General features: G+C 39.0%; 1 protein-coding gene across 2 annotated transcripts in view; it reads right to left on the minus strand.

The window, feature by feature from the left end:
- Positions 1 to 26,311, minus strand: part of COMMD1 (copper metabolism domain containing 1) — a 274,646-nt gene extending 248,335 nt beyond the window's left edge. Inside the window, exon 1 of one of the 2 annotated variants that reach the window (XM_069069020.1) lies at positions 25,989 to 26,311. In XM_069069020.1, the coding sequence (XP_068925121.1) occupies positions 25,989 to 26,165 (177 nt within the window). In that variant the 5' untranslated portion in view covers positions 26,166 to 26,311. Of the gene's footprint in view, positions 1 to 25,780; positions 25,932 to 25,988 lie in introns of those variants that run through there. The other variant, XM_069069022.1, reaches the window with a different exon arrangement.
- Positions 26,312 to 26,896: the final 585 nt, after the last annotated feature.

The raw sequence follows: 26,896 nt of genomic DNA on the forward strand, positions 1-26,896 counted from the left end.
CCACAACAGAAATCTGATCTGGAGGCTATATACAATGAACAATAGGTAAATACCACTCTTTCAAAAAGAAAGTTGATACAGAAGGGTAGCAGAATCCTCATTCTATATATCTGATATCAAGTCCCTTTTAGGCCTCTGTTTTCACTGTCCAAGCTGTGCTCCAAAATTTTCTGGCCTGTACAAAGGAACTAGGCCCTTTCCTTTTCATTAAAGGCTTGAATTTTAAAATCAGTATACCATATAGTGGGTAAAATAATAGATTTTGGGATTATTAACTCCCTATCCTGGCATTCAGAGACTTTAAACAACAGGGTTCCAATTTATCTTTCTGGTCTTATCTCACATTACAGTCTTTCAGGAACCCTACATTCCAAAAGACAAACTGATTCACAATTTTCTGACTTCATCCTCTTTTGTTACTTCTTCACTTTTGTTCACATTTACTTTCATGTCTGAAATACATTCCTTTCCCACCCCTGCTGAAATCCTTCCTTCTTTGCCCAGCATAGGCACCCAGTCTTTCATAAAGCCTTCCCTAATCACCCAAGCCAAGTAATATTTTCCTCCTCATTCCCATAGCACTTTCTTTAATATTTTTCTTACAGCATGAACCACCATCCATCCTGAAAAATACTCCCACTTCTTACTTTCTCTACTAGAAATTCCTCATAGCACTCTGTTACTTAATAGCTTGAAACTGTACTAAGACTTTTGGGACATTCTGTATAATGTTCAAATTTATTATAATTGTATTCTAGCTCTGCCACTTACAACTTGTAACTGTAAACCAGTCATCTAAACCTTCAGTCTATTTCGTCGTCTGTAAAATATGAGGATTAATCTAGATGAATTTCAAGCCTCCTTTAAGCTCTAAGTTTAAAACTATAATCCATTATAGCCTCCCCTACTTGATTATAAATTTCTTGAAGGCAAGAACTATAGCTCTCCTTTGGGGCATTTTCTTTTTTTAATTAATTTTTTTTCAACTGATAAGCATTTATTTTGTCTCCTTTATACCTCCTCTCTGGACAAGGGGAAGAAAACCCTTGTAACAAATATGCATAGCCAAGCACAACAAATTCTGACACTGGCCACGTCCAAAGATGCACATCTCATTTTACACACTGAGTCTATTGCCCTCCCTGTCAGGAAAGTAGGTGACCTTCTTCACCACTGTGACTCTGAACTCATGGCAGGCCACTGTGCTGATCAGAGGTCTTAAGTGTTCCAAAGTCATTCATTCCATTTTATAGTGTTGTTACTATGCAGCAGTGTATACATACCCCTTTCTTGATTACTTGGAAATGGCCTCTTTCTCATTTTTAGGGCACAAGAGTATTCCATTACATTCACATACCAAAACTTGCTCATCCATTCCCCAAATGATGAGCACCATCTGAGTTTCCAGTTCCCTGCCACCATGAAAAGAGCTTCAATAACTCTTTATTGGGGTGCCTAGGTGGCGCAGTGAATGGAGCACTGGCCCTGGAGTCAGGAGGACCTGAGTTCAAATCCAGCCTCAGACACTTAACACAAAACTAGCCATGTGACCTTGGGCAAGTCACTTAACCCCAACCTTCCCCTCTCCAAAAAGCTAAAAAAAAAACTCTTTATCTATTCACCTCTAAAACCCCAGCACCTGACCTGAGTAAATGACCAAAAATGTTTCCTGAATTGAATTAAATAACTCACATTTGTAAAGCTCTTAAAAGTCTGTGAAGCACTTTACATATGTCCAGGGGGAGGGACAAAGTGGGGGGATAAAGGGGAGTTGGACATTCCTGTTCAATTGATTTTTGCCCCAGCCCAGAGGAGGAAATGATAGATCATAAAGGGCAAGGCAACAAAAACAATAAGACATTAAAATCTTAAAAGTATCCACAATGTATATGACCCTTTTATGAAGAGGGAAGAAATTTTTCAGTCAAGCATGATATAATTGGAGAACAAGTAGCCATTGACTTGCTGAAGGATGGGCCACACCCCTGGTAGTCCTTTAGAAAGACCCACTCTCTAGGGGAATCAACGGAGGCTGGCAGCAGCTCTGAGGAGTATGATCTCTGTCAGTGCCGAAGAAAGTCAGCCCTGGCTGCTGAGAGTTGGGCTGTGGAGAATAACAGGCCCACGGAAGCCAGCTAAGTGACCTACCCAGCAAGTTACTGTAGCCAGAAGGAGTAACATGAGGACACTATGAAAAAGGAAAGGTTACCAGGGCCCTACAGTGCTAGAGCATGTGAGCTGCCTGGCCCATATGTGTTCCTTATGTATTTGCCCCCCTACTGGAATACTCTATGTGCACATCCAATCTTCCCACTACTGTATGTATAATTCAGTACTATCTCAGTGAATGCCTTTGCTTTGACTTAAGTGTGTCCTCTGACTGACCATTAGAGGGAAATGCATTTACCGCACAATAGGTTTAGGAGTATGGACCCACAACGCACATTAAACCTGGGGGTGGACACAAACCAAAGGTCCCAAACTTCAAGTTGGGGAAATAGCCCAGAAGGGACTGAGGTATGTGTACATACATTATCTCGTTTCATCTTCAAAATAACCCTGTGAAGTAGGTGCTATTATTAACTTACTAAGTAAGTTTCACAGGTAGTAAATGTTGGAGGCAGGCAAGATTTGAAGCCAGGTCTGAATTCGGGCTGAGGTGGGTTATCACTGGATAAGAATCTGTTCATACATAAAACAAATAAACAGGGGCAGCTAGGTGACACAGTGAATGGGCCCTGGAATCAGGAGGACCAGAGTTCAAATCCAGCCTCAGGCACTTAATACTTACTAGATGTGTGACCTTAGGCAAATCACTTAACCCAATTACCCTGCCTTCCCCCCTCCCAAAAAGAAAACAAACAAGCTCAAACACTAAAGTTTTCTAAGTTTACCTACAGGGAAAACTCCGATTGGAAAGTTGCCCGCACCTCTAGTTTTCCTAAAGCTATAGAATGGCATAAGAAAACAAGATGTTCAACAAAATGACTTTTAACTATATATTCAGATTCCTGCGATCCCCAAAACTCCTTGCACAAAAACCATGTTTGAGTAGTTATAGAAATCATGTCCTCTCCATCCCCCAGAGACACATGATGATAGTTAGCTGAATGCTAACTATATTATTATATACAAATATGATCCTCCTAAGAACCCTGTAAGGTAAATGTTATTATGATCTCCATTTAACAGCTGAGTCAACTGAGGCACACAGAGTGACTTGCCCAGGGTCACACTGCTAGTAAGTATCTGAAGCTGGAGGGATAAGAAAGGAACTAGTGATTTCACTAATATAGGAAATTCCCTCTATCAAGACAGGTTAGCATTCTATCAAGATATTCTCTGCAATCAACAGTCTTAACGAATTGCCTAGAGCCCTGAGATGGCTCTAGATGACGTGCCCAGGATCACAGGCAGTAAGTATTAGAGGTGGAATTCAAACCTGACCTTCCTGACCAAGACAGCTTTGTAACCACTATGGTGTTGCCCCTTGAATAAAGTCATAAGGCCTATAAAAATTAATAATATTCAGGGACATTCAGGATGTTTTCTTTAATTTCTGGAGTGATTCTAAGCACTTTCTAAACTGGATCAGTTTATTCTGACCACATAAACCTAGAACTTCAGTGCAGGTCATCTGAGCTCTAAGGCTTGCTCTCTAGCTACTCCACCACACTATCTCTTATATCAAATGAGATAATATTTGTAAAGCACTTAGCACAGTGCCTTATGAAGCACACAGTAGGTGCTATATAAATGCCAGCTGTTGTTACTGTGCTTGTTGTTAATCAAATGAAAATACTTAACATTAAATCAGTTTTCTGGAGGATTAACATAAAAATTATGGCACTCATTTCACAACATTCAATCGGTAATTATTATTTTGAACTAAAAAGTAGGTAGTAAATTTTTTGGTCCTTTGAATAAGCAATCTTTTATTCAAGATAAAGTTCTAATAATAACTAAAAATACTTGGGAAATCACATAGTGCCTGTAATCTAATAATCAACAAGACATTTTTCTTATTAACTGAAAATATTATTTGTCCCTATTAACATTAAGGATTAGTGGACTTTCTAAGAGAGCAGAATGAGGCATTCCCAGTTCTTGATTTTTTTAATGAAGCTCTTTTAAACATAATTCACATTTTATATTTTCTCCAAATATAATATATATTTATATAATATGATATGCATAAGATAATAATATCTTCAGTAGTTTAATCAATTAGTAGTAGAACCATAGCATTTTCATCAATATTTGAGCCAAGGAATTTCTTTTCAAAGAATATTTGAAAATATTATGTTCACATTGTTTAGGGTAATTATAGCCAGGGTTTTTAAGTCCTCTTTCAAAATAGTTCTTCATAAAAGTAAATTTTCATATGCAAGCAATATATTCCTGTCCTAGAGATATAACCTAACAACAAAAAAATTTTAATAGTGTTTAAAATTCAATTTACAAGGGAAAAATATTAATTACTAAGCTGATTTTTGATTAATGAAAATTAATTTGATCCATAAATTAATTTTTTTCAAAAATAAATATTTTTCTTATTCACAGTGTTGCTTTATAAATATTAAAGCACTAAATAAATGTGAACAATTGTTATTATTGCCCAAAGTCACACAACTGATGAGTGGAGGAATATAGATTCAAATTCATGTTCTGAATAATAAAATCCCATTTCTGAAATGCCAAAGTCTCACCACCAGGTGGCAGTGATGACTAAATATTCATGAAAGTTGAAAAAAAATGAGTTTGCTCTTATAATACAATATTGTATTTTCACCAATGTGTGTTCCCTAATCTCAAAATATTTTTTTAGCATATATTTAAGATTGAAAGAATAAGTCTGGGGCAAATAGAAAGAACTGTTAAAATAGTCAAATGGATTTATGTCCTGTTCAATATGTGTATTGCCTCTAATAATACCAATCAAAACCCATCCCCATATGCCCACACATCTATCAGGACTCTTGTCCATATTCTCATATAAGCTTGATACAAAGGGACAGTTCAATATGCTGAGGGGCTGCCTTGCTTTTCACTAAGATCAGGGGAATGCCAGTGTAATATGTGAAGCGTCCAGCAATTATCCTTCTCTCTAGCCCCATATATAGCCCATCTTTATTTTTAATCATATACTTCCTTGATGACATCCTTTATATAGCTTCTCCTCCAAAATTCCTTGTTTATAATATGTCACAGCCTGTTCAGATCCACAATGTACCTCTCAATGGTCCTTTGGGTAATTCTCAATTTCAGTTCTTTGGACATAGGAACACTACAGGACACTTGAAGCTGTAAAATATCACCTTTTATTTCAGGAAGAAGGTGGGTCATTAAAATAATTCTGCAATTTTCCAAAGACAATTCAACTCATTTTTCCTCCTTCTTCTGCTCAATTCTAGACCCAACTCATTGTCCATTTACAGTTCTTGTCCAAGATACATATAACAGACAAGTTCTATAGACTATCATTCGACTTCATATCATAGTATAGACAATAAGCATCCTTTATCCACCGGATTTTTCCTATATGGATAGTTAAATCAAACTCAATTAGGAGGCTCTGGGGTTTGACGCAATAAGGACACTGTCATTTCCAAATAGGAGTATTATAAGACAGGGGTTTCTCTTTGACTTGGACTCTTCACAAGAGATTGTTCATGGCAGTGATGAAGATCTTTGGTGATCAGAGTATAGAACAAAGTTATTTCTGTTGTTATTTCTTTCAGGGACACTTTTATAATTTTGGAATAAGTTTGCCTTAATTAAACAGTCTCTAAAAATGCTCTTTGCTCAATGAACTAACTTCTTTTTAGAGTTACCAAAAAATAGGCACAATGAGACTTTTTTATCCTGTATGCACTACATCTTCTAGAAAATTGTATGAAATGGAATATCACCTGTGAGAGCCCTCATGTCCCTTTCTAATAAAATCATCAAAAATGCCATTGATATATTTGCAGATTGTTCTCTTAAATTTTTTAGGAAGAGAGGAATATATAGTAAGCATTGGCTCAGTCCTTTTACTCCTCCCTAATTCCCTCTCTCACTCCCCAAACCTAGTCTCTCCTCAATCACCACCAAGCATTTATTTATTAAGTGCTTACTATGTCTGAGGCACTGTGCCACTGGGGATACAGGACAAAAATGAAATGCCCTCAAGGAGATTATGTTCCTTAAACATCTCATACCTCTCTTTTCTCTTCATCTCTCTTGATTCCTCTCTAGCATTTGACACTGTTGGCCACCCCCCATTCCTGGATCCTCTCTTTTCTGGGTTTTCATGACACTAGTCTTTCCTGGTTCCCCTACCTATTTGTCCACTCCTTGGTCTCCTTTGAGAGCTCATCCATATCATGCTCTCTTACTTGAATGTACCCCCAAGGCTCTCTTGGACCCTCTTCTCTTCTTTCTCTAGACTCTCACTTATAGACTTCATCAGCTTCCATGAGTTTAATTATCACATCTATGCAGATGACTCATAATTCTTTCTGCCTAGCCTATCTTTGTGCTGAGCTCTAGTCCCACATCATCATATGCCTATTGGACATTTCAACTTGAATGTCATCTCAGTGTATCCAAATCAGAACTCATCTTTCCTCTCAAACCCACCCATTTTCCAAACTTTACTATTTCTGTTGAAGGTACCACCATTCTTCCAAGCCTCTCATTTACCCCTCAATGCCAAATTTTGCCATTTCTATCTCCAACATCTCTTATATTCATTCCCCTTCTCATGCCTTAGCTCATCCCTTCTCATTATCTTAGCTCAGACCCTCTTATCTAGATTTTTGCAACAGCCTCATTAATTCTCCCTGCCTCAAATCTCTTCACTCCAATCCATCTTCCACAGAGCTGCCAAAATTATCTTCCTTTAAATCATTCCCCTACATAGTCAATTCCACTAGCTCTCTGTTGCTTCAAAGATAAAATGAAAACTGTGTTGGGCATTTAAAGTCCTTCATATAAATTAAACAAATTAAAATCCTTTATATAGCTATAATCTATGTTTCCAGTCACATTGCACATTACTCCTCTCCTCATACTCTGTGATTCAACCAAATTGACCTCTCTGTTTCTTATTATATTTTATTTTTTTTCTTTTTGGAGAGGGAAAGGTAGGGCAATTGCCCAAGGTCACACAGCTAATTTTGTGTTAAGTGTCTGAGGCCAAATTTGAACTCAGGTCCACCTGACTCCAGGGCCAGTGTTCTGTTCACTGCACCATCTAGCTGCCCCTACCTCTGTTTCTAACATACCACATGCCATCTTCCATCTATGTTCCTTTGCACTGGCTATCCCGAATGCTTGAAAAGTACTGCTTTATAACATCGATTTCAATGAATCACTTCTTTTAAGTCTTAACCCAATACCACCTTTTACATAAAATCTTTCCTGATCTCCCTACCAGGGATCCTGATCTCAATTACTACAACCTTCCCTCTCTAACTACCTTGCATTTATTTTGTATTCATTCTGTATATTCTTACATAGCTATATACTGATTCATTCCCCGGATAGAATATAAGTGCTTTAAGAGAAAGAACTATTTCATTTTTACCTTCTCATTTTATTCTTGTATCTCCAACACCTAGTATAACGTCTTGTTAATTAGTTGATTGATTGCTATTAATATTCCCTCAGTTATCTTTTCCTGGTAATGATAAAATCTGAGATTTCCTCTTTGCTGTTATTGTCTTCTACCTCAGCCTCAGATATCTTGGAAATAACAAGCTCAAATCTGTGTTGCCTTTAATATAGACCTCCAATCAATTTGGATCAGCTGCTTTTCCTATATTTAGTACCATCTTTAATTCATTTCTACTTCTTCTATAAGCAAGACCAGGACTTTATGTTAGAATCCAAATATGGCAGCTTTACTGTCCTTGATGATTAAGAGTTTGTTACAAAATCTTTGCAGGTATTTTCCATCTTTCGTTTGTTTGTCTTATTCCTTCCAGTTTCATGCTGAAATTTCCTTTGAGATGATTTTTCTTAGTTTGGTCTCAGGACTTGCTTAAAATGGTTTTTCGGGGCGGCCAGGTAGCACAGCGAGTAAGAGCACCGGCTCCAGTGTTGGGACGACCTGGAGATCGAATCCCGGGCTCAGACACTCAGCACCACACCCAGAAATAACTGGCCGTGTAACCTTGAGCAAGTTACTTAACCCTGATTGCTTAAAAAAAAAAATGGTTTTTCACTCTCCTACTTCTTGCTAGTATATAAAGTGATGTTGCTCATTATTCCCCATAAGATTTTACAAAGGAGGTATAGTCAAAACTCATGTTGCCATTGACTACCACATCTCTTCACTTGGGGAAGTCAAGTGTTCATTAAGGAAGGTGTTTTTAGGCTCTTTTGATTTCTAAACTTCAGCAAGTGATTCACATCTACTAAACTTTCCTGTGACCTGAGTTCAAATTTAGCCTCACACATTTATTAATCCTGAGACCCTGGGCAAATCACCTATTTGCCTCAGTTTCCCCAACTGTAAAAAGGGAATAATAGCACCTAATGTCACAGGGTTGTTTTGAGGATTAAATGAGATATTTGTAAGAAGGGCTCAGCACAGTGCCAGGAACATAGCAGACACTATATAAATGCTTTGTTCCTTTCCCTTTCCTCTTCCCCCTTCCCCTCTATCCATTTCCCTTTTTTATGGCATCAATACTCATATATTCAATATAGAAATATAGAGATCTCATTCATGTGAATGGTCCTTCCAATGATGCAAATCACAACCCATCTATGCCTGCCCATCCTATGCTTGTACATATCCTCCCATAAATTTGCTCCCATAAATCCACCCTATGCGCTGAGCACCTCCTTTGCTTTCTCTTAATGCATAAGAATATCAGTAATGGGCAGACAGAGGCCTGGATGCCAACGCTGCGCCGTGCAGACAGAGGCTGGGACGCCGGGGCGTGCAGAGGCCCCGACGAAGCCTGATCAACATGGCGGCAAGTTGACCCACCAACCACAAGGGCCATTGCCAGGCCTATCAACAAAAGGCTAAGACTAGACAGAGCAGGGTAAGAAACAAATGCAGGATTGGGACTACCAATCCACAGCCCAGAAATTTTAAAAGTCCCTATCTGGAACTCCAGGGACTGGGATAGCAAAGTGAACCCCGGCTGCTCCAATCCCCCCACCTCTGACCCTGAAAACATAGTAATTATTGGCTCAGGGCAAAACCTTAAACAATAAAAGCTTGGGAACCCTAGAGGAAGGGCATGGCTAGGACCCTGCCTCAAAATGGGTAGAAAGCAGACTGCAAAGACAAAGACTCTGGAGTCCTACTATAATGAGAGGGAGGAACCAAATTCAGAGGGAGACAGTGTTGACTCCACACCCACAGCTGAAGCTTCAACAGGGAACTGGTCTCAAGCACAGAAAGCATTCTTAGATGAGTTCAAAAGGAACTTTGAAAACCAAATTAGAGAGATAAAACATAAAATGAATAATTCTTTTAAAGTCAAAATCGCACAATTAGAAAAACATTACAATGAAAAAAACAGCTCCTTAAAAAGAAAAATGTGTGATATGGAAAAGGAGCTCCAAAAACTAACCAAGGAAAATAATTCACTAAAAACTAGAATCAACCAAATTGAAGCAAATAACTCTATGAGGAACCAAGAATTAGTCAAACAAAACATCAAGAATGAAAAATAAGAAAAAGAGGCAAAATATCTCAATGGAAAAAGAACTGACCTGGAAAACAGATCCAGGAGAAATAATCTGAGAATCATAGGCCTACCAGAAAATCATGATGAAAAAATGAGCCTGGACAACATCTTCTAAGAGCTCATCAAAGAAAACTTCCCTGAGACACTAGAACCAGAAGATAAAACAGTAATCAAGAGAATCCACCATTCACCTCCTGAAAGAGATCCCAAATTTAAAAGTCCTCAAAATGTTGTAGCCAAATTCCAGAACTACCAGGTAAAGGAGAAAATACTGCAAGCAGCCAGAAAGAAACAATTCAAATATCGCGGAACCACAGTGAGGATCGCACAGGATTTGGCAGCCTCTACACTGAACGATCGGAGGAAGTGGAATACAATTTTTTGCAAGGCAAAAGAGCTCGGGTTACAACCAAGAATTACCTACCCAGCGAAACTGAACACATTCTTCCAGGCAAGGAGATGGTCATTCAATGATATAACAGATTTCCAGACCTTCCTGATGAAAAAGCCAGAGCTCAATGGAAAATTCAACCTCCAATTACAAGATGCAAGAGAGACATAGGTAAACAAGGAAAACATACATACACACACACACACACTGTTATTTAATAAGAGCAAACTGTTTATAGACAAGTAGAAGGTATAAGCATAAATTACACAAAATGACAATTTTAAAAAACCTTATTAAGGGCTACAAAGGGACTGCAATGGAAGAAGAGGAATTTGAAGTGGAAAAGGGTAAATTATGCCACACAAAGAGGCATAAAAACAATATAGCAGAGGGAAAGAAGGGAGGGAGATGAGTATTATATGAGCTTTCCCCTCATTGGTTCTGGTGTAAGGAGGGAATAACACAACCACTTAAGCATAGGACTCTATGGAGAAGAGACACAAAACATATCATAATAGAGGGAAAGAGGAGAGGGAGAGGAGCTTTGCATGAGATTTGTTCCTGTCACTCTTGGTGCGAAGAAGGAATAACATACTACATTAAGTATAAAAATATCCTACAGGCAGTAGGAGGGGAAAAGGGTTACGAAAGGGGGGGATGGTTAGAAAGGAGGGAAGAAGTAAGGGGGAAGGGGAGAAAAAGGGAGGGGGGATGATAAGGGCATACTGAGGGAGGTGGTGGTCAAAAGGAAAACTCTTAAGGAGGAGAAGGGAGAAGGGGAGAAAAATATAAGCATAAACAGGGGAGGGAATAGGATGGAGGGAAAGAGACAGATAGTAATCATAACTGTGAATGTGAATGGAATGAACTCCCCCATAAACTGGAGATGGATAGCAGAATGAATTAAAAACCATAATCCTGAAGATGGCAGAGTAGAAACAGGGCTTTTGCTGGGCTCTAGCTCCCACCACCTCCAATTCATGTAAAAACTAACTCTGAACAAACTTTGGAGCTACAGAACACACAAAATAACACAGAGAAGCTAACCTCCTGCAGAGGATGGCCCAGCAGGCTGGCAGGGAGCAGCCAGCGCTGCACTCTGGGAGCCTAGCCCAGCCCTGCCCAAGCTGGAGGTTTTAGCCCCAGGGCGGGCCTGACAAGCCCCGGCTGGAGGGACTTCAGATGACCAGCAGTTGTGGTGGTTTCCAGAATTGTCAACCCACAGATGCTAAGAATAAAGTGAGAGGTCAGTGCAGTGTGGACTTTGGGATCCAGTAGTTGGGAGTGCAGTTGGCCTTTATCCCCTGGAGGGAGAAGCAGCCGCTGCCATGTGGCAGCTTCAGCTCCTGGCTTGCAGATGGTAGGGGGAGCAAGCAACCAGTCTGAGGGGTAATCGCTCTTGCTTTAATCTGCTTGGATCTGGATTGCAGTCTAGGGTGGAGGTCCTGAGGTGTGTGGCCAGCTTGCCAGAGCATGTGAAGGCTTCAGAGAGGGCACCCAACTAATACCTTCGGCAGCTGAGAAAACCTCAGTGCTTGGGACAAAGCTCCCCTGTCTGGTGGCAGAGTCCTACTGTGGGAAAAAGCCCAAAAGTCAAGTAATTGAGTGGCAACATGAGTAAACAAGGGAAGCAAAGTAAACAGAGGAACTGAACATTAGACTCTTATTGGGGACAAAAAGGATCAAAGCATGGAACAGGAGGAAGACAATGAAGTCAGAACTTCTGCACCAAAAGCTTCCAAGAAAAATATGAGGTGGTTACAGGCCATAGAGGAGCTTAAAAAGAATTTTGAAAATCAAATAAGAGAAGTGGAGGAAAAATTTGGGAAGAGAAATGAGAATGATGTAAGAAAATTATGAAATGACAGTCAACAACGTGACTGAAGAAAATAACACCTTAAAAAAGAGACTAACTCAGATGCCAAAAGAGGCTCAAAAAGGCAATGAGGAGAAAAACCATAATCCTACAATATGCTGTTTACAAAAAACGCTTCTGAAACAGAGGGATACACATAGGGTAAAGGCAAAAGGCTGGAGTAAAATATATCATGCCCCAGCTAGAGTAAAAAAAAGCAGGGGTAGCAATCCTTATCTCAGATAAAGCAAAAGCAAAAATTGATCTAATTAAAAGAGATAAGGAAGGAAACTATATCCTGCTAAAAGGCACCATCAAGAATGAAGCAATATCATTACTTAACATATGTGCACCAAGTAGTACAGCATCCAAATTCCTAGAGGAGAAGGAAAGGGAATTAGAGGAAGAAATAGAGAGCAAAACTATACTAGTGGGGGACCTTAATCTCCCCCTCTCTGAACTTGATAAATCCAACCTCAAAATAAACATAAAGAAGTTAACGAGGTGAATAGAATTTTAGAGAGGGTAGTTATGATAGATTTCTGGAGAAAACTGAATGGGAATAAAAAGGAATATGCCTTCTTCTCAGTGGTACATGGCACATACACAAAAATTGACCATGTACTAGGACATAAAAACTTCACAATTCAGTGTAGAAAGGCAGAAATATTAAATGCATCATTCTCAGATCATGATGCAATAAAAATCATATGCAATAAAGGGCCATGGAAAGACAGACTAAAAATTAATTGGAAACTAAACAATTTAATCCTAAAGAATGAGTGGGTCAAACCAGAAATCATAGAAACAATCATTAATTTCATTCAAGAGAATGACAATAATGAGACAACATACCAAAATTTGTGGGATGCAGCAAAAGCAGTTCTTAGGAGAAGTTTTATATCCCTGAGTGCATACACAAATAAATTAGAGAAAAGAGAGGTCAATGAATTGGGCATGCAGTTGAAAAAGCTAAAAAAAGAACAAACTGAAAATCCCCAGTTAAATACTAAATTAGAAATAATGAAAACCAGAGGAGAGATTAATAAAATTGAAGTTAAGAAAAACTATTGAATAATAAATAAATAGAAAATAAATAAAACTAAGAGCTGGTTTTATGAAAAAAACAATAAAATTGATAGACACTTAGCCAATATGATAAAAAAAGAAGAAAACCAAATTATGAGTATCAAAAATGAAAAGGGTGAATCTACCTCCAATGAAGAGGAAATTAAAACAATAATTAGGAATTATTTTGACAAATTATATGCACATAAATTTGACAATCTTAGTGAAATGGATAAATATTTACAAAAATATAAGCTGCCCAGATTAACTGAAGAGGAAGTAAATTACTTAAATAACCCCATCTCAGAAAAAGAAATTGGACAAGCCATCAGTGAACTTCCTAGGAAAAAATCTCCAGGGCCAGGGGGATCTACTAGCGAACTCTATCAAACATTTAAAGAACAATTGATTCCAATACTCTACAAACTATTTGGGAAAATTAATGAAGAAGGAGTCCTACCAAATTCTTTTTATGACACAAACATGGTACTGATACCTAAATCAGGAAGAGATAAAACTGAAAAAGAAAATTATAGACCAATTTCCCTCATGAATATAAATGCAAAAATTTTAAATAAAATATTAGCAAAAAGACTACAGCAAATTATCACAAGAATAATACACTTCGATCAGCTAGGACTTATTACAGGAATGCAAGGACATTTAATATTAGGAAAACCATCAGTATAATTGATTTAACAATAAAACTAGCAGAAACCACATGATTATCTCAATAGATGCAAAAAAGGCTTTTTACAAAGTACAACATCCATTCCTATTAAAAACACTATAAAGTATAGGAATAAATGGAGCCTTCCTTAAAATAATAAGTAGCATCTATTTAAAGCCATCAGCAAGTATTATATGTAATGGGGAGAAGCTAGAAGCATTTCCAATAAAATCAGGAGTGAAACAAGGATGTCTACTATCACCCAACTTATTCAATCTGGTACTAGAAATGTTAGCAGTAGCAATTAGAGAAGAAAAAGAAATCAAAGGAATCAAATTAGGCAAAGAAGAGACCAAGTTATCACTCTTTGCAAATGATATGATGATATGCTTAGAAAATCCTAGAGAATCAAGTAAAAAAACTACTTGAGACAATAAATAAATTTGGCAAAGTTGCAGGATATAAAATAAACCCACATAAATCCTCAGCATTCCTGTATATTTCTAATGAAATCCAACAGCAAGAGATAGAAAGAGAAATCCCATTTAAAGTTACTGTAGACATTATAAAATATTTGGGCATCTACCTGCCAAAACAAACCCAGGACCTATATGAACACAACTACAAAACACTTTTCACACAAAAAAAGTCAGATCTAACAAATGGGAAAAACATCAATTGCTCATGGCTGGGTCAAGCTAATATAATAAAAATGACCATTTTACCTAAACTAAATTATATATTTAGTGCCATACCAATCAATTTACCAAAGAATTACTTTATAGACCTAGAAAAAATAGTAACAAAATTCATTTGGAAGAACAAAAGGTCCAGAATATCAAGGGAATTAATGAAGAGAAATGCTAGGGAAGGTGGACTAGCTATACCAGATTTTAATCTGTATTATAAAGCAGCAGTCATCAAAACTACTTGGTACTGGCTGAGGAATAGGGCAGTGGATCAATGGAATAGATTGGGTACAGGAGACTCAGCAGTCAATGACTATAATAATCTATTCTTTGATAAACCCAAAGACCCCAGTTTTTTGGGATAAAAACTCACTATTTGACAAAAACTGCTGGGAAAACTGGAATATAGTATGGCAGAAACTGGGCATAGACAATTATCTAACACCATTTACCAAAATTAAGTCTAAATGGGTGTGTGATCTAGGTATAAAGGATGATACTGTAAGCAATCTGGGAAAGCAAGGAATAGTTTACCTGTCAGATTTATGGAGAGGGGAAGATTTCATGACCAAACAAGAATTAGAGAGCATTATAAAATGCAAAATGGATAAATTTGATTATATGAAACTGAAAAGCTTCTGTACAAACAAAGCCAATGTAACCAAGATTAAGAGGGAAGTTGGGAAAGAATTTTTACAACCAATGTCTCTGATAAAGGCCTCATTTCTAAAATATATAGAGAATTGAGTCAAATCTATAAGAATACAATCATTCCCCAATTGATAAATGGTCAAAGGATATGGACAGTTTTCAAAGGAAGAAATTAAAGCTATCTATAAGCATAAAAAAAAATTCTCTAAATCACTACTGATTAGAGAAATGCAAATCAAAACAACTCTGAGGTACCACATCTCACCAGTCAGATTGGCTAAGATGACAAAACAGGAAAATGATAAATGCTGGAGAGGATGTGGAAAAATTATAACACTAATACGTTGCTGGTGGAGTTGTGAACTGATCCAACCATTCTGGAGAGCAATCTGGAACTATGCCCAAAGGGCTATAAGTAATTTCATATCCTTTGACCCAGTAATACCACTTCTAGGGTTGTATACCAAAGAGATCACAGAAGCAGAAGGAAGACCCATATGTACAAAAATATTTATAACAGCTCTTTTTGTGGCGGCAAAGAATTGGAAATTAAGGGGATGCCCATCAATTGGGGAATGACTAAACAAGTTATGGTATATGAATGTAATGGAATACTATTGCATCATAAGAAACGAAGAGCAGATGGACTTCATATCTACCTGGAGAGGCTTATACAAACTAATGCTGAGCGAGAAAAGCAGAACCAGGAAAAATTTGTACACAATTACAGACACAACGTATGTATGATGACCAACTGGACTCTTCTCAAATGCAGGGCTATAAGTAAACTCCAAAAGACTCATGATGGAGAGAGATATCTACATTCAGAGAAAGAACCAGAAAGAACAGAGTTTGAATGCAGATTGAAGCAAATTACCTGCTCTCTTCTTTTTTGTTTGGTTTGGTTTCCTCTTTCCCATTGTTCATTCCATCTGTTACAACCTGACCAATGTCTAATGTGAAAGTATCTGCAGATCCTATACCTGATTGTATGCCACCATGGGAGGGTGGGAAAGGAGAGGGAGGGAGAGAAAATTTGAAACTCAAAGAACTGGGGAACTGAATCTTGTAAACGCAAAGTAAAAGAACAAATTAATAACGACAAAAAAAATATCAGTAATGAACATCCCTCATTCTCAATTCAGTTTTTTTTTTATTCATTACTCTGATAATATAGGACCTCTTTACAGTTACTTGTATTATCTTTTTCCCTTTGAGCAATAATAGCATCTTTAAACAGGTCAGTTGGAGCTGTTTTAATTGTCTACCATATCTTTTTTTTTTATTTTTACTCTTTCTTCTATCTTTACATTAATTTTGATCTTTGCTCTAATAAGTTGTTCTAAGTATATATGGATAACTAATTCAGCAATGACTCATATCAATGAGGTATAATTTCCTGTCCATTAAAATATTATCAGTTTCATTTTTTGAAATTATCCAGTGCTTGCCATGTCTAGTGCCTTCTGACTTTTTTCTCAAAAAAAGATTCATGATGTGCAGGCATGATATTCCTGTCTTTGGCCTCTCTTATTCCTTACTCCTGAACCATATTTTTCAACATTCTTTTGTCCTTTCTTACCTATTTCCCTTTTTTGCATTGAAATCACCAACCTGGTTTAATTTGAAGGATCATATTAGGATCTTCAGATAATGTATCTCTCTCTTTTTTATCAACAGATATTAGCACATAAGCTATATTCTAAAGCTACCATCCTATATTAATCCTCTTTCACTGCCAAAGTCTGAGAAAAAGCTTGACAATCACTGCCTCCACTTCATCACATCTCACTTCTCAGTCCCCTCAATTTAACTTCCAACCCCACTTGACTGAAACTTAATTATTTCTGCCATGTGCCTTTCCATTGCCCTTTGATTGGTCTTCAGCTTAATTTCTTAGGAGACCATAGGTTACAAGTCAAGTTCCATGACTTGTAACCATATATCACCAGAAGAATACTGATTTTAATAAGTTGGAACTAATAATAACACATCTTAATTATTTTATTGATAGTCTCAGAAATATCTCAATTAGCAGCATATTATAATGAATACAGTACCAGACCTGGAATCAGAAAGCTCTGAGATCAAGTCCCTACTTCAGACATTTACAGGTGTGACCCCAGGCAAGTCACTTAACCTCTCCTTATAACTCTGTCTCCTCAAATGTAAAATGAGGAGGCTAGTTTTGATGGCTTTTAAGATCCCTTCCATTTTAAACATTTCTACTTCTATGATAATGCAGCATTTCCTCTGGAAAGGTAACTTCCAGTAGTTCTTTCAGTTCTCAGTAGCACCCTAGCATCAATCCACAAAGTCTCAGCAATGACAAAAATCCAAACATTAGCTCAAACATCTTACCAGAATGCACACCCAAAACAGAAATAAAGCTATCTGATCCCTGCCTAGGGATAGCCAGCTCTGGAGTATACCAGGGGGTGCTACCAATTACCCAAACACTGAAAAAAAAAAGTGTTTGCACACTATCCTGAGCCCCTACACTATATATGAGCTCATGCTTTTCAGCAGTTAAACTCTTCTATGGACCAACTTTCCCCCTGTGCTTGCCTTAATATTCTCAGGTCAAACTGATTTGCTTCTGTTATAGTAAAGGCAGTAACATGAAGACAACAAAGCCAGCATAAGGGAAATAGTACGAAAGTTTGTGGTTTATCCTCTGATCTGTACTATTTACTAGCCTTTGTGACTTGGGTAGTCCTTTAACCCTCTGAGGGTCAGTTTCCTCCTCATTAAAATATAAGATATATATATATAGATATAGATATAGATATATACAGCTATGATAATTTTTTTAGTGCTTTATAAACTGTAAGGGTCTAGATAAATGTGAATTATTATTAAGTTCATTTAGACCTTGAAAAGGTCTTCAAGGAAATGCTGGATGACCACTTGTCATACATGTTATAAAGGGAAATCTTGTTCAAGGCCTCTGGATCCCTTACAATGCTGAGATTCTGAGATTCCATTACTTTAGAGGTGGAAGGCACCCTGCAGGCAGTATGGCACACAAAGAACACTGGCTCTGGACAGAGAACCTGGTTCCAAATAATTCCCCTGATGCTTATGACTTATGTGACTGGGCAAGTAATTTAAGCTCCTAAGCTACCTCATCTATAAAATATCTCTTCTGCCACTTTTGGTTAAACTGCTCCAAAAGTCCATTTACAATAGGTGCCTCTAATCTCTCTGCTTTCACTCTCTTACAATCTGGCCTTATCATTCCACTGAAACTGCTCTCTATGTAATGTGCTAGGTACTGTACTAAGTGCTGGAGATTCAAAAAGAAGCAAAAGACAGTTCCTGCCCTCAAGGAGCATACTAATGGTCTGTTAGCTGCCAAATCCAATGGCCTTTTCTCAGTCCTCATTCTCTTTGACTTTTCTGCAGACTTTCATGCTATTGATCACTCTCTCTTCCTAGATAATCTTCTCTCTAGGTTTTACAGACACCAAGCTCTCCTGGTTTTCCTCCTACCTGCTGGATCTTCCTCCAGATCACATCCTCTAACCTAAGGTGTCCCTCAGGGTTCTATTGGGTCCTCCTGTCTTCTCCCTCTATACTACTTTGCTTGATCTATCTCATCAGCTCCCATAGATTTAATCACCATCTCTATGCTGATGATTCTCAAGTCTACCTCTTCTGCCCCCATCTCTCAGCAGACATCCAATCTCACATCTACAACTGCCTTTCAGACATCTTAAACTGAATGTCCAATAGACATCTTAACCTAATATTTACAAAACAGAACTCATTATCTTTCCCCCTAAAGTCTCCCACCTCCTACCTTTCCTGCTGCTGTAGAGGATAGCACCAGTCCCCTCAGGCTCACAACTTAGCAGTTATCCTGGACTCATCACTCTCTCTCAGTCTCCATATCCAAACTGATGCCAATGCCCATCAATTTCACCTTTGCAACATCTCTCAAACACTCTCCTCTCCTCTGACACTGCCACCCCTGGATGCAAGCCCTCATCACCTTACACCTTGATTACTGCAATCGCCTGCTGATGGGTCTCCCTGCCTTGAGTCTCTCCCTACTCCAATCCATCCTCCAGCCACTAAAGTAATTTTCCTAAAGAGCAGGTCCATAATTAATTATGTCACAAATTCCCACTCTATAAATTCAAATGATTTCCTGTTGACTATAGGATCAAGTACAAAATGCTGTTTGGCATTCAAAGTCCTTCATAATTTAGCTCCCTCCCACTTTTCTGGTCTTCTTATACCTTGCTCCCCTACACAAACTCTTAGATCCAGTGAGGCTGGCCTCCTGGTTGTTCCTCAAACAAATCAGTCCATCCCTAGGCACTGGGTATTCTCTCTGGTTGATCCCTTCTGCCTGGAATGCTCTCCCTCCTCTCCTTTGCCCACTGACCTCAAGTCACAAAATCCCACCTTCTACAGGAAGCCTTCCCTACTCCCTCTTAATTCCAGTGTCTTCTTTCTGTCAATCATTTCCTATTTATCTTCTATATAGCTTGCTTTAAATACATTTGTTTGCCTGTTGTCCCCTCCATTAGACCGTATGCTCACTGAGGGCAGGAACTGTCTTTTGCTTCTTTTTGAATCTCCAGCACTTAACACAGTACCAAGCACACAGTAGGTGGTTAATAATGTTTATTGATTAAAATGAGAAGACTGGATTAGGTGACACCCTGGGATTTCTTTCTGCTCTAAATCCATGATCCTATGATGGCCAACCTTCCTCATCTTACAGAGAAAGAAACTATGGCCCAGAAGAATGAAGGTATTTACCCCAAATCACCGAGGTAGTAAATAAAGAATAGAGCTGCAATTTTTACTCACTCATGTTCACTGACTTTGAAACTAAAGCTCTTTCAATTACACCACACTACAATATGAGATTTGATCCACCATTACTATGTTCCCTTCCTCCTGAAAGATTTTTGGGAAAGGCAAGTTAGTATGTCTTCAACCTGGTATTAAACTTGTATTTCTATTACTTGTATTTATTTTCTACTAGCCATCCCAATAAAGAATTTGTTGCTGTTGTTCAATCATTTCCGACTCTCTGTGACCCCATTTGGGGTTTTCTTGACAAAGATATTGAAGTGGTTTGCTGTTTCCTTTTCCAGCTCATTTAAAAAATGAGGAAACTGAGACAAACAGGATTAAGTGACTTGCCCAGGGTCACAGCTAGCAAGTATCTGAGGCCAAATTTGGCCCACCAGCAGTCTTCCTGACTCCAGATTCTATCCACTGTTCTATCCACCTAGAGGCCCTAATAAAGAATTTCTGAACTTGCAAGTTAGCATTTTGGAGGATACTTGTTATATAACAATATTTACTTTCATTCATTCAACAGTGCCTATTATATGTAAAACACTGGGCTAACCAGTGAATGACCTTATGGAAGATACAAATCCCTACCCTCAAAGCGCTTGAAGTCTAATGGAGGAAATAAGATAAACACAAGCAACTGTGATAAAAGACAGACTGTAAATGCCATATTACAGGAGCTCAAAAAAGTAAGAAATTACTTCTGTTGGAGAGGAACAAAGGTTTCATGGAAATGGTGATACTTAAATTACACCTTAAAGGTAGTATGAAGCTCTCTAGGCAGTGTCAGAAAAGACAGTACTACAGGCAGATAGAACACAAAGTGGACAAAGGAAAACAGAGGACATGTTTCTGGAATGATGAGTAATCCAATTTGGCTAGAATATAGGGTTTGTTGCTACCGTGTTTCCCCGATAATAAGACACTGTCTTATTAATTTTTTTGGACAGAAAAACACCAGAGGGCTTATTTTCAGGGGAGGGCTTATTTTAATGAACATTGACAGCAATTTTAATAAACAGGTAAATGTGAACAAAAAAAATTGTACCTTTATTCAATAAGCAAATCACTGGGGAAGAACAGGATGATGCGCTCACTGCTGCAGCTCTGATTGGATGCAGCTCGGAGCGCGGCGTGCGTTTGGGGGGGGGGGGGGCATACAAGGGGTACCGTAATGTAGCGTGTAGCACATGGGATCACCTTCACTACAGTAGCAATCTCAATAGGGCTTATTTTCGGGGAAGGGCTTATTTTAGAGGAATCTTACACAGTAAGGGGAGGGCTTATTTTCGGGATAGGTCTTATTATCGGGGAAACACGGTATGTCAAGATGAACAATATGAGAGAAATATGCAAAAATAAGTTGGAACCAAATCATAAATAAATGATCTTGAATGCAAGGTTAGAGTTTAGGTTTAACTTGACAGATGGGAAATCACTGAAAGGGGTGTCAAAATCAAGCCCTTGCCTTGGATTCCACTTGACCATGTCATTTCCTGTGGCACCAGTTGGCTACTCTACTTGGAACCAGTCTGAAGGGCCTCTGCCTTTGAACCCAGAAACTTCTTTCCTTAACCATTTCCTGATCAACAAATCCCAACTTGTAGAACCCTGACCCCCAATATTCTTCAATCTCTGATCTATCTTGGATACCCATGTTGGGCTAAATCTACAGCCCTCAAGTCCTAATTATATCACCCACTTTTGCTACTGCCACCATCTGGGTGCCCAGTTAATGATAACTACTCCCTTCCTTTTGTCATAAATAAGATCATAAGAATGCATTTTCTGGGGCTTTTTCATGAGAGAGAACAGAATGTATACATTCAGACATAATAAAACAAGGTAAGGTAATGAGAAGGCTAGATGGTATAATGGGAAGGTCATTTGATCTGTATTCAGAAGACCTGGCTCCAGTCTTGGCACTGATGCTAAGTATGTGGCATTTTAACCTTTAGAATTTACTCATCTGTAAAATAAAGACAATGCCTGTACTTTAAAGCTACAGGAAAAATGCACTGGGTTTTTTTTTGTAGATAAATAGGAAATTATTGAAATAGGGAAGTCACTGGAATATACAAGTGAGCTGTCACTATTATCCCCTAAGATCTAGTGTTTCCTTGTGTAATAGAGGTTACCCTGGCTCCTAAAAGGCTTTGCCAGTAAAGCACAAACTCAGGTGAGCAGCTCCAACCAAGCTAGAAAGGCCTGAAGCATGGCTCCTTTGCCAGAACTGAAGTCTGCTGGCTACCTAGTTAAATGCTTATCACCAAGTTGATCAGTCACTGGGTAAGCAATTTCAGCCACAGCAATTTTTATAGGCTATCTGCTAATTTGAAGAAGGATTACAAAATCACAGGTCTTCGTTAATATTAAATTTTTTATTTACTGTTAATTACATTAGTAATAGCTGGTATTTACTAAGCACTTTAAAGATTAAAGTAAAACATTAAAGTGTTTTATATACAGATATCACCTGAGCCTGATAACCACTCTATATACAGAGGAAGAAACTGATGTTAGAGAAGTTAAATGACTGTCCATGATCACAAAACTAGTTAATGTCAGAGGCAGGTCTTCCTGACTCCAAGTTAAGGACTCTACCTACTGTTCTGTACTGTCAAGTCCAAGACTGGACATAATTTCACTTCTAAGTTCCAGTTCCCCAGACATAACTTGGCCCTTCAAGATTCCATCAATGTCAAAAAAGGGAATCTTCTATATTAACCCCACCCCAATCCTATTACCCTTTCCCCCCAATTTCAGGATAAATCTCATTTTAACATATTTGCACTCACTCTTGATTTTATTTTCCTGATTTCAACCTTATTCCACAATAGCCACAGGATTGCTGTGGGGAAAAATGCTGTGTAAACCTTAAAATACTATGTAAATGTAAAGTATTATCAGTTGTTAAGTTGTATCACTTCTTTTTCTGAACATCTCTTACATCTGATTTCCTCCTCTACATTCTCACCATCATCATCACTCTACTAGAAAATGAAAAAATCTTATGATGTTACTTTCTACTGGGAAATCTGGAAATCTTACTACCTTGCTAGCTCAACTTACATTTTTCTCTGTATCAAATCATGAGCTAGAAAGTACAATATGGATGTCAACAGTATGTCTCCTCTTCCTCTGCCCTCTGCTTTCTACCAGTTTGCAATTAAAGTTAAATTAAATTAAAAATTAAATGCAATTAAAGTTTATTCTACCTCAAAAATATAACATATATGTAATACAGTACTCTGCAAGTTCATCACAAAAGATGACAGCCAGCACTGCACTTGAAGAAGGTTAATATGGGCACAGTGGATAGGACAATAATAGACGGCATTTATAAAAGCATCTTTAAGATACATGTGTGGTCACATAGCTAAGAAATAGCACAATACAGATTTGGATCTGGGCCTTTCTGACTTTCAAGTTAAACACTGTACTCACTAAATTTTGCTCCCTGTAGAATGACTGGAGGTGGAATTGAATAAAAGCACAAGATCAGTTAGGTTCCCAAACAGTAGGCCAGGTGAGAAATAAATAGGAAAGTGGGGTTGGTGAGAATGTAGAAGATGGGACAAATGTAAGAACTTTCAAAGATAGAAAATAGACAACTTAACTGATAATAATTTATGTTTATATAATATTTTAAGGTATACAAAGTACTTTCCTCATATCAACCCTAGCTGCCATGAGACAAAGTTGAGAAAGGTGATATAATCATTAACCCCATTTTACCAAAGAGGAAATTAGAGGTTAAGTGACAAGTATAAGGCCAAACAGCTATTAGGTAGCAGAGCCAGGAGAGCTAGATGGCACCATAGTGCACAGAATGCCAGGCCCAGAGTCAGGAATACTCATTGTCCTGAGTTCAAATCTGTCCTCAGACACTTCCTAGCTGTATAACCCTGAGCAAGTCACTGAACCCTGCTTGCTTCAGTTTTCTCATCTGCAAAACGAGATGGAGAAGGAAATGGAAAGTCACTCCAATATCTCTAAAACAGGATCATGAAGGGTCAGACCCAACTGAAAATAACTGAATGACAAGAAGCAGAGTCAGGTCTCCCAATTCCAACTTCTACATTCTTTCCATCATAGTTTGCTGTCTGATAGAAAGTGATGGAGAGAAGGAGATTACTCTAAGAATTCAAGCCAGGGTGCCTGGGAGAATAGTAGAGAGAGAAAGAAAGAAAGAGAGATACAAAGAACATGCTACCAGTTCAAACTCAAGCAAAATTCTGGTATAGATATTCCATACAAGGGTATAAGGGTACAAAGGTAACACAGTCACTTTTTCAAAGATACTGAATTGCCTTTTTCAAGTATACAACTAGCTAGTGCAAATTGAGGTTCAATGAGGTCTCATCCAAGAGTAAACACATTTCAATAATAGATTCCCTGACTTTTTTCTTATCCAGTCTCTAATTTCATCCAGAGTCTCAAGGCTTGTAAAAATGACTCTCTTGGCTTCCTTCAATACTCAGATCAAATCTCACTGCCCCCACACCCACCCCCAGGTGCTGGTACCTTATTCCATCTCCTCTGCACGCGTGTATACACCTACTTAATCACATGTTCTCTCCCCCATTTGAAAGTAAACTTCTTGGGGGCTGTGACTATTTTTGCCTTTCTCTGGATCCTCAGCCTTTAGCACAGGGCCTGGCACACTATAAATGCTAATATTCTGAAAATTATATTTCAATACAATTTGGTTTCCTTTCCAATCCTGTTCATTTTACTTTTATTTAAAAATATTCTGAGAAGAGGTTCACAGGATTCCCTAGAATGCCAAACGGATCTATGAATCCTGCCCCAAATGACCAAGAACTCCTGGACACTAGACTACCTCAACACACACCAAATAAGTGGTGTCACAGCGGGTATTTTCAGGTGTTCATCTACTGCTTGTAGGATACCCACCAATTCCTGGGATAAATACTCATATCTGGCAAATTCTGTCATCTACTCTTTGCCCCTTGGATGAAATCTGCTCCCTAAACTTTTGTTGCTGTTATTTTGTTGTTTGTTTCTCAGTGATGTCTGACTCTCTGTGACCCCATCTGGGATTTTCTTGGCAGACACTGGAAGGGTTTGTCATTTCTTTCTCCAGCTCATTTTACAGATGAGGAAATGAGGCAAACTAGGTTAAATGACTTGCCCAGGATCACACAGCTAGTAGGTCAGAAGGGACACATTTGAACTCAGAACTGCCTCCAGGCCTGGTGCTCCATCTACTATGCCGTCTAACAGCAGCCAAACTTAATCTTTTTTTTTTTTTTTTGGGGGGGGGGGTCTTTTTTTGGAGCGGGGAAGGCAGGGCATTTGGGGTTAAGTGACTTGCCCAAAGTCACACTGCTAGTGTCTGAGGCCACATTTGAACTCGGGACAATGAGTCTTCCTGACCCCAGGCCTGGTGCTCTATCTACCTTGCCATCTAACTGCCTCCAAACTAATCTCTGTCGAAAATCTCATTCGTTTGGTCTACCCTGGGCTGATCTCTGCTTGACCTAGGTGAGGGAATGGGGAAAAGGGGGAACTTGGGAAATAGGAAGAGCAAGGTCCGCCCCATCCTGCCAAGGGCCATTCCCAGGGGCTGGGGAAGGGAGTGGCAAGGACCGGGATGTCGCCATCCCAGAGGTTAAAGGTCAGCGGAGGAGCGTCCTAGCAGCTGCGGAGGGAAGGATTCACCTAGAGGAGTTGCTTTGCTTAACTCTGGAGAGTCGTTACATGGGCATTGTCTTTTTAACTGGGTGTCCATCAGCAAGCATTTATTAATTGCCTACTAATTGCCGGGAACTGAGCTAAACGTTAGTGACGAAAGGGAACGTTCGTTCACTGAAAAAATTAAAATAAAATAAGGGAGGGAATAAGGTATTAGTGTTCAAAGACAGCAGATAGGGCGCCCCCTGGAATCGGAAGTGATAGGAGAGCAAAGACCTCTCTGTGTGCAGGCCCCGCTGAGAGGACCGCGGAGGAGACCAGGGTCGGAGGTCAGCGTCGCGCAACACGTCCAGGGGAAGCGCGGGGCGGCGCGGAGGGTTTCTCCTCACGCGCTCAGCCATCAGCCTCGCTCTCCCGGCTTCCGGGACCGAGGGAGGAGCCCGAGAGGGGCGGGGCGCGGCGGGCGCTCTACGGAAGCCGGTACCTTCAAGAGCCCCCGCATCTTCTGCAGGAAGGGGCGGAATTCCTCAGGAGGTACCTCCGGGTAAAGCTGGGTCCGCAGCAGTTCCTCTGTGATACCAGGATGTCCATGGAAGGTGCTTTGGGCCAGACCGCTCAGCAGGCCGCTGAGGGGCTTGGAACTCTCGAGTTCGCCTGCCATATCGACAGCTCGCTCCGCTTCTTGCCAGCTGAGCGCCCGGTTTAAGCAACGGCAGCCGAGAGGGCAGGGGAAACCGTTGCGCCACCTGTAGGTCCGGGGCGGCGTTGCACTCGCTGCCTCGTCTAGGACTGCAGTCTCCTCCCCTACCCTGAAACAAAATTTGGATTATCACGTGAATCCAACTGAGCCGCAGTTGCCGCGATTCTATCAGACAAAGCAAAAATAGAGTTTCGCAATACCAAGAAAGTGCAACTATGAAACTACGACGTAATGTTTCCAAGAAATCATTGATCAATATGAATATCAATGCACTAAGTGGCGCATATACCGTCTTCCCCTGACATTCTCTCCAATCTATCATGTGTGTATGTAGATTGAAATTATCTCCAATTTATCTAGGTATGTATATATGTGTGCATAGGTATCAATGTGAGAGCTCCAATTTATAGTAATAAATTGATATAAACTGGAAATAATCGTTATACATATATGCAATATATACACAAATAATTCGAAGATAGTCTCAATATATAATTGGATTTTATGTGTTGTTAGTGTATCTTTTTGCGTGTTATTTCCCTCATATTATTGTCGAAGGAAATATTATTTGTAAAGCTTAGCTTTGTTCCCTCCCACCCCACCCCCACTAGACTGTGAGCTCCCTGAAAGCAAGGATATTTTTGTCTTAATTTTTATACCCAGAGCTTAGCACTGTGCCTGGCACACAGACA

The sequence above is a fragment of the Petaurus breviceps genome, unplaced genomic scaffold (genome assembly GCF_028583685.1).
Source record: "Petaurus breviceps papuanus isolate PSGF00001 unplaced genomic scaffold, PetGlider_PUasm1.0 90775, whole genome shotgun sequence".
In the NCBI taxonomy this organism is placed as follows: Eukaryota; Metazoa; Chordata; class Mammalia; order Diprotodontia; family Petauridae; genus Petaurus; species Petaurus breviceps.